The following is a 13,322-nucleotide window of genomic DNA, read 5'->3' on the forward strand; positions in this document are numbered from 1 at the left end:
GTTAGTGCCTCATAAGAATAGCTGCATGTCAGGGAGAAATGAGATAAACCCTCTCTCGAAATCAAATGACACTGAGTATTATTCATTCTCTTTTAGGCTTTGTTTTTCTCCCTGTATTTTAATACACAATTTTGATTCCTTCCTAGGGGTACTTCAGACACATCTGAGAATGGAGGAAGGAACGCCCTCAGCGAGGTTCCATCTGCAAAATCAGACAGTCAGCCATCAGCTGAAAAGGTGTTAAATTTGGATAATGTATTTTAGAAGTAAACCCAATGAAAAAAGCCAGGTGTACAAGAATCCACTTCTCATTGAGTGTTGCATTTAATTATCTGATTGTTTCCATCAGCTGAGAATTCCCACTTAAATAACGTAAGGAAGATTGCTTTTCAAAGAATTAGAATACAACAAACCAAAGCTATGGCAAGCATAACTTAATCTTCCTCTGGGGAGACCAACAGTTCTTTCCAAAAGAGACCATTTTGAACCATTATGAATACACGCTGTCTGCGTGTTACTGTTGAGAGCACAAGAGGCTGAGCTTAAACTGCATAGATGCTTCAGTGTCATTGAGATGAACTAGTTCATTTGTCATTTGTCTTTTTCTCATTATAATGTCTTTTAATTTCCTTGGGAATTGGATTTTCTAAATTCTTAAATTCTAGGAGAGTGGGGATTTGCTGTATATCACAGCCCAGACTGCCTGTCAGAAGGGGTAGGGAAGGAACAAGGTGTATTTTTTTTCAGAGGTCTGTTCCTGCATGCTAGGATTCTGTCTGCCTTGGACCATGGCTATGTGGTCACAGGCAGAAACAGCACTTAGGGGCTGCGAGAACTCCTTTATCCTGCTGACATACCAGTTAGAAGGTGAGAATCAGTCTAATAAATCTCCTCTGTCCTATGGAAAGACCTTTCTCTGAACTGAGAAACTTTAAATAAATTGTATTATCTCCTGGTTTGGGGTATAAAGAATCACTGATATCCCTTTGTATCACAAAATGTTTATCTTTTCCAGACAATTAAGTATATTGAATATAATATGTTTACTATTTTGCATATTTGCTTAGGCAATGGAATCGATTAAGGATTTTAGCCTGGAATCCAAGTTAAAGCCTCAACAGGAGGAAAGCATTATGGAGAAATATGAAAAGGATCACAGTGCATCTATAAATAGTTTACTAGAGAGGTAAACTCTTTTTTAAAAAAATTATTTTTATTGACATACAGTTGATTTACAATGTTGTGTTAGTTTCAGGTGTACAACAAAGTGATTCAGTTACACGTACACACACACATATATATGTATATATATGATGTATGTTTGTATGTATATATCCCTTTTCAGATTCTATTCCCTTATAGATTATTACAAAATATTGAGTATAGTTCTCTGTGCTATACAGTAGGTCCTTGCTGGTTATCTATTTTATGTATAGTATTGTGTATATGTTAAGGAGAGGTAAACTCTTTTAAACAACTAGAAAATCCAGCAAAAATCTTCCATCAGTGCAAATGTTATACTTTAATAAGTAAGTTTTTATTTTCCTTTAGTCATAATTTTTGCATGTGATCCAGTAACTTAAGGAGAAATTCTCTGGGATTTCCTCGTGGACAATTGACAGTAATTTAAAAAAAATTATTTTAGTCTTATTTATAAAATTAAGTAACATTGCATTTAATTTTTTTCCAGGTATGATACACACAGAGACAATCTTGAACTACACCTGCAAAACAACATTGTCAGGATTATCTCTGATTTCTCTAGTGACAAGGAAAGGAGTAGTGTTTGTCTACAGGATAAACTGACAGATCTACAGGTAAATACTGAAAATATTACTAGAGGAGTTTTATCTTTTATTAGAAAATAATACCGCCATAAGTATAGACTTCACCATTTTTGTTGTGGTCTCATATGCTAGATGTTTCTGAAGAACTGTCACCGGATTTCAGGAAGACACCCAAACCCAGGAAGGAGTTTGTTCGGGGTGCTAATGTATTGCTCATGCTCTAATTTGATATTCTATGTATTGTGGCTTGCAGAAGTTTAGACTGTGTTTGGGATGGGGATGAAAGCTTCAGTTGAATTGGTTGAAACGATGTGTTTGAAGGTGATTTCAGCCAACACAGCTTCTGGTTTGCTCCAAAATTAACAATATGTGAAAAACCAGCAACTCTGAATTTTTGTTTCAGTCATCTATCATCTTAACCAAATTGTCCAATTATCTGTCTGATGTTGGGTAATAAGAAAGGGGGAGGTCGTGGAGGGAGCTTTCTCTGTACGTGATGGATGATCTTGTGGAGAGCCGTCAGAGGGAGTACTGCATTTGACTCAGGAGCTGCAGAAAAAACAATCTAGTGATGGGCACACCAGTAGTTAAGTTCTACAAATAAGTATCTTCCTTATTTTGAAGATAAGCTGTGCATTGCAGTGCAACACCCTCATATGCTTGGATGTGCATTAGAGTGAACCCTTACAGAAAGCCCATCAGGTGGAGAAAAGGTCATGGGTGCTTCCTACAATGCCCTCTCATATTTTCTAGTTATCTTCCTTTCATGATGCCAGTTCCTGAGTCACACTCTACCAAATGGCTCTTCTCTGTTTTCCATCTGAATAAGCAAAATTCATGTGTTAAAATCTCTGTTGTTCAAGGAGTGGATGTAGCACATTTTCATCACAATTAAGAAGCTTTCTTGAGACCTTACTCCTGTGACTGAATAATAAGTTGGTTAGAAAAACTATACGAATCCTTGGGGAAAGTGAAGAACAAATTTTACTGATGAGCACTCAGATTCTATAGCAGTGCCTTTTTTTTAAAAAAAAGAACCAAGATAAGGAGTTGGAATAGTTTAGAATTTTAGATGTTTAACTATAGATCATAAATTAATTTTACTCACTTCTCATTTGATAGAAATGATTTTGGTTCATTGCAATTTTAGTTTGAGGAGAAAAAAAAGACTAGAGAAAATAGAATATCTAATAGAATATGTTCTTATATCTCTGTGTATCTTTCTGAATTGTATTCTGTGTATCTAACTTCAGGGAAGGGCACTTGGATTCCTTTGAAAGCCATGTTGCTGATTCCCTTGATTTCATTCAGTGGATTTCCGAGAGCACAGTTAGTAGCATTGCTCCCTGAAGGATAGTTTACTTGTAAAATATCTTTTCAAATGTATTTTCACGTGAAACTTTGTGTTTGTGCCCACAATTGTAGATGTCTCATTTTGTAAGAACAGAATAATTGTGCCTATTAACCCATTCATTGAAAAATTAATTTACATGTTTCATCCAGGTCTTAAAAAATGAAACTGAGGCTTGCTGGAAAGAGTTTGAAGTCACTTCACTGAAGTTAGAAGAGCTGGAAAGTGACATTAGGAAGCCTTTTCTAGTTAAGGCAAGAGATAAATTAAAGGAGAAAGAAAGAGAGCTTCAGATGACTCTTAATACCAGGTATAATTCTGGGATCTATTAACCATGAGTTTACTAAATGCACTAAATTTTAAGAGAGGCTAATATTATACTAAGTATGTTATTTTATTTAGTTGTCACAACAACCATAAGAGAAGCTGATGAGGAAACTGCTGCTGGGGGAGGTTAAATCACATAACCAAGCCACACTACTGGCCAGAGACTTAAGTGGAACTTAAAGTCTGTTGAGTTCCAAAGGCCGTGCTCTTCCCACTGTCTCCCCTTGAGCCTGAATTTAGCCACGTCACGTAACTTCTTTGGGCCTTGATTTCCTCATTTTTAGAACGAGAGTGCTATTGTTATCCCTTTACATAGGATGTGTACCCCCAGTGCATCTCCCCATTTTATGTAGGAGGAAACTGAGGCTCAGAGTCTATATGTTATTTATCCAGGGTCACACATTTCAACTTATTATTGGCCTAGACTTTGAATCCTAGTATATTTCCACAATAAAATAGTTAGTATGCATAATGAATTTCTTTGTCATCAAGGCAAGGTTCAATTACATTTAGTATTTTGTATTTCAAAAGAGAGAGAAAGGCTTAGTATGCTTTACAACAGTTTTCCATTTAGCACACTATCAGTTAAATTATCGCGAGTACTTGGATGTAGCAAACAGCTCATTCTTTGCCATTGTGGATCACTGGGTTTGGGTTTTAATGTGATGATCTATACATATCATTGTATGTATTTTTATTGAATAATTATTTTCTGTTCTTGGTTAAATAATGGCATTAATATTAAATGTTTTATAAGATACCTTTCTGCTGTGCTTTCCCCTCATGTCTGATTTATTTTTCACCCAGAATGGAGTCTTTGGAGACTGCGCTGCATATTGTGTTACCTGTGGAGAAGGAGTTGCTCCTTCTCTGTGACTCAGACCTGCTCCTCTGTGAAATGGCCATTCAAGAATTTAATCTCACTGATGCTGATGACATTTATCGAAACCTGAGGGTAAATATAAATTCTCACAGTGTATTTATAGAATAAACAGTTCTTCAGAGATTTATACATGTTTATGCATTTTTTTATTATACATCCATAGTATTTATTTCAAATCTAAGCCACGGCAGAAAACTCTTCAATAATTTAGACCTGTTATTTATTTCTCAACTCTTTAATTCCTTGCCAATTGGAAAGTATCAATAGGTACCATGGAGTAAATAATGACGTATTTTCTTTGAATTAAAAATGAAGGCTTGCTTATGAATGCCTTCTCCAATGACTGAAATCCTAATTTTCTCTCTGTACTAGACGAAGATGCTTAAATTGTCATTTTCTACAGTTTACTTATTTGAAATCTCATCTTAAAAATATTTTTTTATTTTTCAAATTATAAACAGATGTCTCAATAGTTCAACCTGTAATTATTTTCATTGAATCAATAGATTTATATACCTCTTTTCTTCTTGGGATTTAAATATCAGGAAGGGTATCAGATATTGAAACAGCTGGGCCATCTGATCATTTGTAATTAAATGTTCCTTCTGTCAAAACTGTCAGCCTTGGTTAGACTGAGAAGCAGTTTTCTAGATCAAATCTAGTGACATAATTTGAGGTTAGTTTCTGCTGTGCAATTTTTCTTTTTTCTGCCTCAGTCTTACAGCTTTTCTTACCTTTATTGTAGAACATCCAAGATTCCATAGTAAGACAGATTGAAATATGTAATCATTTGGAACAGTCAGGCAACTTTGCGTTAAAGGAATTACACCCGCTTGACCTGCATGCAGCACAGAATATTATCCTGAAACACAGAACTCAACTTGAAGAAATGAACCACAGAGTCCAGAGGAGTAAAGATGCCGTCAAAGCTCTGGAAGACTTTTTGGCTTCTCTGAGAGCAGCTGAACTCACTGGTGAGCTTCTTATAGACCTTTCAGCCTCAGGTTCACAGGTGGTACCAGGAAATACTTTGACGGTGGAAAATAAAGAGGAAAGAATTCATCAGATGAAAGACAAGGCCAGACATTTGGACGAACGTTTGAAGGTGCTCGGTATAAGCATTAAAGATGCTGAATGGGGTGAAAACACCTCCTGTGAAAAACTTCTGAATGCTTTGTCCAGAAGCTTATCTGAGACTCATGGCTCTGGCAGACAGGAGGAAATCATGGAAGAAGATGAATTATTAGAGACTTGTATTTTCAAAAATAATGAACTCCTGAAAAATATTCAAGATATACACTATCAAATCAGCAAAATAGGCCTGAAAGATCCGACCGTTCCAGCTGTAAAACAACGGTAGGTATCGTTTTCGTCCGTTTCCACGCAAGATGATGATTTTCTGTTTTTTCTTTTTCCCAAATATCTATTAGGTGAAACAAATGCTTCCTGTGTCTTTCTACTTCTGTTCCATTCCCCTCTATTCAGGATTCAGCATTCTTTTTTGTAGGCTTTTTCAAACAAGCTTTCTTTTTGTTGAGATTGTGCCTTTACAAAGTGTTATATAATTTTTTCCTTTAAAGTTTTCATTCTTATGGACAGAGGAAGAGTACAATAAGATATGTGTGAAGTCCATGAGTTGCTTCAAAGTCTCTTTGCTGCTGTTTATTTATTATGGAGTTCTCCTGATGGGGGAAAACCTGGGAAACTCTACACATTTGATAATAGAGAACAAGTGGTGGAAGATGCACATACCACGCCTCGTCCCTACTTCTTCCTTCATTATTTGGTCCTCTCCCCTCCTCCCGGCAGGATTAGATGAGGACTGAGTTTAAGAGGTAGATTTAGGTTAGGGTTGATTCTGGAGACTCAGCAGAACTGGGGTTACCTGAGGTTCGCAGCCATCTCTAGGAGTGCTACTATTGTCATTCTGGCATTCAGCGTCAGCCTCCAGGTCCTGAAAATGAAAACGTTAGCAAGAGTTAGCAAAAGAGTCACTTTTGTGAGCCCCCCTCCCCCTTCTAAATCTCGCCCACTTTCCATCTCCTCTTCTGCTCACTTCTAATCCCTCAGGCTCAATGCTCTCCTGAGGCTGTTCAGCTGATTAAGCTTTCCCTGAGCCCTCCGTCTCAATGAGACTTCTATTTCAACAGCGCTCCAGTTCTTCATGAGGTGTGGAACTGGTTTAGTTATTAATTTGATTGTTAATGCATTTATTATAGATTTATAAATAATTAGTAATAAATTAACTTATTAATTTATAAATGAAAATAATACTTTGATAGATAGTAAATTGCTTTAATATTTAATTGAGTTGCTAATAGAATAAGCCAGGCACTGTTTTAGGTCCTGGGGATACAGCAGTTAACAAAACAGACAAAAATTCTTGCCCTTGATAGAGCTTATTATCTAGTGGGACGAGGAAGATATGCAGTAGGTTTGATGGTGATAAAGACCATGGAGAAAGAGTAAGTAGAGGAGGAAGTGGTTACAATTCACACAGGGTCAGCAGGCACAGTTTTACAGAGAAGGTGACGTGTGAGCCAGATGGGATGAGCGACAAGCCAAGGGACAACCTGGAGGAAGAGCCTCCCAGGCTCGGGGCTCTAGGTACAAAGGGCAGGTGTGGGACTGGGCCTGGCACGTTTGAGGAGAGGCAAGGAGGTGAGCAGGTTAGCAGGGAGGGGGTCACAGGGGTCACGGGCAGGATGGAGCTTGGCTCCTGTAGGGACCTGTGGGCCATGTGTTGACTTTGGGTTCTTTGTTGAGTGACATGGGAAGTCATTGGAGGCTTCTGAGCAGAGGGAAATGATTTGGTTTTCATTGTAACAGGCTGGTGTATTCAGAATAGACTGTAAGAGTCAAGGGAAGACTCAGGAAGTCTAGTTTGACCTATAGCAATAATCCAGGTGAGGAATAATGGTGGCACAGAACAGTGGTGAGGTGGCAAAAAATATTAAGATTCTGTATGTATTTTGAAAGTAGAGTCCACAAGGTTTGTTGACACATTGGATACGGGGTGTAAAAGAAAGACTGGAGTTACCGTTAACTGGGATGATGAAGACAAGTTTATCAGGCATTGAATGAAAGATCAGGTGTGCTCAGTTTTAGACACAATAGGTTCAAAATATTTATTGGATGTTCAAGTAGCACTCTCAATAAGACTGTTAAAAACAGGTGGCGTCAGATGTCAGGAGAGAGGTCTGGGTGAGGTATACATCTGAGAGTCATCAACATTTTAGAATGCTGTTTAAAGCCATGAGATGGATAAGATTGCCATGCTGTGTACTCTGGGGCACTCCATGTTAAGAGGTCAGGGAGATGACAGGGAACCAGTCAAAGATACTGAGTGGCCAGTATCATAGGAGGAAAATCAGGAGCGTCCTGGGGGTCAAGTGAGAAGGCCTTTCAATGAGAAGTGATCACCTTTGTCACATGCTGCCGACTATTGAAGGAAGGTGAAGATGAAGACTGGGACATGGATTAGCAATGTGGAGGTTACTGGGGATCTTGACGAGCAGTCTTGGAGGAGTGGAGGGAGTGAGAGCCTTATGGGAGTGGACTCAAGACAGAATTGGAGGGGCTTCCCTTGTGGCGCAGTGGTTGAGAGTACGCCTGCCGATGCAGGGGACACGGGTTCGTGCCCCGGTCCGGGAAGATCCCACGTGCCGCGGAGTGGCTGGGCCCGTGAGCCATGGCCGCCCGCTGAGCCTGCGCGTCCGGAGCCTGTGCTCCGCAACGGGAGAGGCCACAACAGTGAGAGGCCCGCGTACCGCAAAAAAAAAAAAAAGAGAGAGAATTGGAAGAGAGGAAGTAGAGAAAGTGAGTATCTGATGAAAGCAATTTAGACCTAGGTGAATAGAGTTAATCCCACCAGGATTAATTTGCAGGTTAAAACCCTTAGTTCAAATGACTCTTCTTTGGTATGGAGGAGCTTTTTGTACACAGGGTAGAAACGCAAGATTTCGTTGTATTTCCCTTTCTTCTTGACCCTTCCGCCCTGCCTGAGGAGCTTGCAGTGTTCTACCAGCCATCTCGTCTTTTCTCCATATCATACTGTCTTCCCCACACATGTACACATATACTTTTCCTCTCTTTTCTCTCATATGCATATACACACCCCTTACAATTGTGTTCATCACTGAGAAATGTTACCGCTCGTGGTTTTCTATGTCTGTTCTATTAAAACACCAGCTAGTATTCTGGAAATGCAGAGCTCCTGACCTCTGTCATAGGAATGTGTGATTTAGGCATAAACCTCATGAGGACAAATTAAAGTTAGTGTGCTCCCACAAATTACCCATATTTGTGTTGAATCAAATCGCCTAATTGGCCATTAAATTTTTCTCTCTCATAATCAAGGAAAAAATCGTTACTCAGACTAGATAAGGATCTAGATGAATGTGAAGAAGAGAAGAAACACTTGCAAGAAATGGTGAGTTCTCTTCCACAATTCAAAGACGGCAGAGAGAAAGCTCTGAGTCAACAGTGCCAAGGCACAGCACTCTTGTGGGAGAATACAAAAGCTTCGGTCACTGAATGGTAAGGAAAAAATTCCTCCCAAATCTGAAAAATTGTCTGTGGCACAATTAACTTTTTGAAATTTGTATGTTGAAAACACATTCCAGTGGGCCTCAAGGAGAGGCCAACTTAAGAGTTTCACGCTCGAAGCTCACTGGGCCAACGTCTGGGGCAAGACCTGGAATCCTGGATTACAGACAAATGACTTTAAGAGGTTGTCTAAGAGGGAGGACAAATACATAGTGTATTTATAATTATTATTGCCCCACCTATATTAGTTTTCTATTGCTCCCGTAATAAATGACCACAAATGTTGTGGCTTAAAATCGGCACAAACTTATCTTACAGTCTGGAGGTTGGAAATGCTAAAATGAAACTGCATTCCTTTCTGGACTCTCTGGGAGAGAATCCGTTTCCTTGCCTTTTCCATCTTCTAGAGGCCACCTACTCCATTCCTGGGCTTGTGTCCCCTTCTTCCATCTTTAAGGCCAGCATTGCAGCATCTTCAAATCTCAATCTCTCTCTGTCTTTCTGTCTCATCTCTGCTTTTGTTATCACATCTCCTTCAGACTCTGACCCTCGTGCCTCCCTCTTATAAGGGCCCTTGTGATTATCTTGCACCCATTCAGATAATCCAGGATAATGTCTCTATTTTAAGATCCTTAATTTAGTCACATCTGTAAAGTCCCTTTTGCTATGTAAGGCAACATATTCACAGGATCCGGGGATTAGGACGTGGGCGTCTTTGGGAGTTGGGGGCATTATCCTCCCACACTCCACTTAAATGCCAGATGTTGCCAGTCAGTTACTGCCATCTTTCCTACAGAGCCTGGACAAGGCTCAAGAGTTTTCTTAATTCTGTGGCAGCCCTTACCTATCAGTCCTGGTTGGCGATTCGGCTGAAGAGTCTCCATCCCTGCCTTCTCCCTTTACTCTCTGCCTGGGGGTAGGAGTAGTTGAGAGGGCTGACCCCTACAGGCTGTACCACCCAAGCCAAGGGTTCCATTTGGGTTAGGAAGTGGGAGGTACTAGTATGAGATTAGTAACCAAGAAGAGAGAGAAGTCGGGGTGGTCTTAACCCCCTCACTTTTCAGCAGGTGGTTCCAGTAGCTCCTACTGACACCTCTTTGGCTTAGGGCACTTTCCCTCTTTCCCCTTGAGCCCAGGTGCTGTACCTATTTTTGGAAGGGTTAGTCTCTGGGTGTCTCAGCTCCTTGGTGGTTTCTCTTAACTTTACTATCAGTGGTCCTTTCACCACAGAACTCCATCTGTGGAGTTCCTGCTTCCTCCTGGAACCTGAGTATACAGTAGTCAAGATGAAGTCTGTTTGTGGATTTGATCTAGTCTACCCTTCGATTTTACAGAGGAAAGAACTGAGGTCCAAAGAGCCTCAAGTAACTTATCTAAGGTCGCATGACTAATTAGTGCCCAACCATAGCTAGAAACCAGGTGTCTTAGCTGCCACATCATCTGTACTAAACTTTTTTTTAAAGGGCTAAATCTAGAATGAGTTGAAATAGACATAATTGAATCATATTGAATTAACACTGAAGCAATCTCTAAGAATAATGCTGGGGAGGCATTGTTTTCCAAATTATCTTTTAGTTAATGATGAAATTGAGGTGCTGATTCCTTATGGTTACAAATCCTGTTTCGTTCCAGAGCTTATATCTGGTGACTTTTTAATATTGACCTGGTGAAAATAGTAATCCAGTGATTATTTATACCATCCATTTGTCAAATAAATATATATGCCATCATTCTTAGGTTAAATTGTAAAACAATATTATAAACCATGTCTAGAGGAAAAATCCTTCTATAACTTATTAGTCATTATTGTAGTATACTTACAAAGAGAAAGAATGGTTTTGTTATTTTCAGAAATTTAGCTGTTTTACTTTTTTTCATAGCCTTGACCAATGTGAAAGAGTTTTGGAGCTCTTAAAACAATATCAGAATTTTAAAAGTGTCCTGACAACTTTGATTCAAAAAGAAGAGAATATCATCTCCCTCCAGGCTTCCTACATGGGAAAGGAGAACTTGAAGAAAAGGATAGCAGAGGTGAGTCCAAATTCCAAAGGAAACTTTACATAGCGGCCTCGCTTGCAAGCCCAACAATAGAGAGGATATTATCAATGGAGTCACTTTCGAAACTTAGTTTAGAAGAAGTTACTAGTGACTTTGTTTTACCAGGTATCTAAGAATTTATTGAATTTATCCCCAGGGCTTGAAAAAGATTGGTCCCCGGGTTAATGCTGGGTTGCATCTGTTTGGGTTTTGATACTGATGGTGTGGTTCTTTTGGAGTCTGGGGTTGCCCCTGCTGCTACCTCTGAAAGTTTGGAACAGTTTGTGCACTGACTTCCCACATAAAAAAACCCCCTGAGACTTCATTGCAACCTTGAGAGAAAGAAGGTACTAGGAAAATCCCATCTGTTGTTAGTGGATAAAGGAAAAATTATGTTTTTATTTCTTCCCTTTTATTTCTTTGTAAAGATGTGTGAGCTTATCTCCAAGTTGCTCCATCTGTGTTCATAGCCTCGCCAATCACGACTTCATAGTTTAAGAAGAATAACACTTTTGGACACTAGATGTCATTATTTCTATGATTTTATGTGGTTATCAACCAGAGTGGCAGAAGAATGGAATAGTTAGAAAAGGATACACTACACTGTATTACTGTACACCAGAAAGTTGCTTTTCCTCTTGGTTTTATGAGTACTCTATGCTAAAGTGCTGTCAGAATGTCAGAGGCATTTGTGAAATATCATCTACCTGATACACCTGGTTGTTAGAAAGCAATTTTATTAAAGTTCCCAGTGGCTGAGAGCAACAGAAGTGAGGCTTGTATACAGACATACCTCACTTTATCACACTTTGCTTTATTGTGTCTTTTACAAATTGAAAGGTTTTGTGGCAACCCTTTGTAGAGCAAGTCTATCGGTACCGTTTTTCCAACAGCATTTTCTCCCTTTGCGTCTCTGTGTCACATCTGGGGAATTCTTTCAGTGTTTCAGACCCTCCGCCACCAGAGATTATGACTTGCTTAAAGGCTCAGATGACGATTAGTGTTTGTAGCAAATAAGTATTTTTAAATTAAGGTATGTACATTTTTTAAGACACAATGCTACTGCACACTTAATGGACTACAGTATAACATAAACATAACTTTTATATATATCTGGGAAACCAAAAAATTCATGTGACTTGCTTTATTGCGATACTCCCGTTATTGCCATGGTCTGGACCCAAACTGCAATGTCCCTGAGGTATGCCTGTAGACCAGATTCTTACAATTTAGTCTTTGTCTAGAACTCTTATCCCTGAGGCTGAAGTGACACTCAGAGTCACATCAGTGCCACAGATGAGGAGTAGTCCCTGCCTGCGGCCTCCTTTCTCAGACGCAGTTTCTTGGAACTGACCAATCAGAAAGGGCTCTGCTTGGACACCAGTTGTACAATATGTGACTGTTTAACTGGTTTCCCATCAGATTTAATCGAGGGAGACCACCATGCTAGGAGCAGGCTGGCAGTCGGAATCTCTTAGATGCAACCTGTCTGGTTCCATCCAGCAGAGGCAGCTTCTGGGTTTGGCAGTCTTGGGATCTAGGAGGATCGTGTCCTCATCCAGATGGATTAAGGAGCTTTGGTTCTCAGAGTATCCAACACGATCAGCTTTACAAAATCCCCTCAGCCTTGTGGCCCAGTTCACATAGCTACTTTTCTACTGTGCCCCTGATACAGTTTCCCAGCTTGTGCTCTTGTTTCAGGATCCAGGTCTCTGCCTTAGATACTCACAGATCCTGGGTCGCTGCCTTTCAATCTGACCAGATAGTGAATCCCTCCTGACTGGCAGCTGTTCTTGGTTTGTGCCAATCCTCCTCACTCCTGGAGTCCTGCCTTTGTCCCACTAAGTGGGATCCTGTTACCAGCAGAGCTGTTCCTTTCCTGATTAGGTGAGGTAACATCTGTAAGGTGCCTGCAGAGTGCCTAGGACTTCATCAACCCATTAATGGTAAACTGCACTTTCTGGACAAGTTATTTATTTGACTAATAAAACTTCTGTCACCTTCAGGCACTTGGCCCCTCTCCTGGGTGAGTCTCCCTGATGGGAATCTAGATCCAGGTCCTGACCCCTCTGCTATGATTAGTTCCTCTATGGCTGTTGTCTTCTTCCATTTGGGCTGCTATAAAAGAATACCAATAGACTGGGGGGCTTATAAACAACATAACTTTATTTCATACAGTTCTGAAGACCGTTCTCACAGTTTATAACATTCTGCCTTTGACCCCTCAAAACATGTCCTTCTCACATGCAAAGTATATTCATTCCTTCCCATCAGCCCTAAAAGCTTTAACTCGCTCCAGCTTAGTCCAAAGTCTCACCTAAATATCATCTAAATTAGATATGAGTGAAACTCAAGGTGCACTTCATCCTGAGGGAATTCCTCTTGTTTA

At 39.8% G+C, this 13,322-nt stretch overlaps 1 protein-coding gene across 20 annotated transcripts in view; it reads left to right on the forward strand.

Annotated features, from left to right (window-relative positions):
- SYNE2 (spectrin repeat containing nuclear envelope protein 2) overlaps window positions 1–13,322 on the forward strand; it is a 348,050-nt gene that overhangs the window by 134,120 nt on the left and 200,608 nt on the right. For all 20 annotated transcript variants that reach the window (XR_016392190.1, XM_089907796.1, XM_089907794.1 and 17 more), the window contains 8 exons: window positions 147–237; window positions 1,068–1,186; window positions 1,691–1,817; window positions 3,291–3,448; window positions 4,273–4,420; window positions 5,094–5,704; window positions 8,708–8,887; window positions 10,777–10,927. Coding sequence is in view for 19 of the 20 variants with exons in the window: in XM_089907796.1 (XP_089763922.1) it covers window positions 147–237; window positions 1,068–1,186; window positions 1,691–1,817; window positions 3,291–3,448; window positions 4,273–4,420; window positions 5,094–5,704; window positions 8,708–8,887; window positions 10,777–10,927 (1,585 nt within the window). In the remaining variant the exon portion in view is untranslated. The remainder of the gene's footprint in view (window positions 1–146; window positions 238–1,067; window positions 1,187–1,690; window positions 1,818–3,290; window positions 3,449–4,272; window positions 4,421–5,093; window positions 5,705–8,707; window positions 8,888–10,776; window positions 10,928–13,322) is intronic.

The sequence above is a fragment of the Delphinapterus leucas genome, chromosome 2 (assembly GCF_059928025.1).
Source record: "Delphinapterus leucas isolate spDelLeu-1000000601 "Yukka" chromosome 2, BTC_Dleu_Yukka2, whole genome shotgun sequence".
Lineage (NCBI taxonomy): Eukaryota > Metazoa > Chordata > Mammalia > Artiodactyla > Monodontidae > Delphinapterus > Delphinapterus leucas.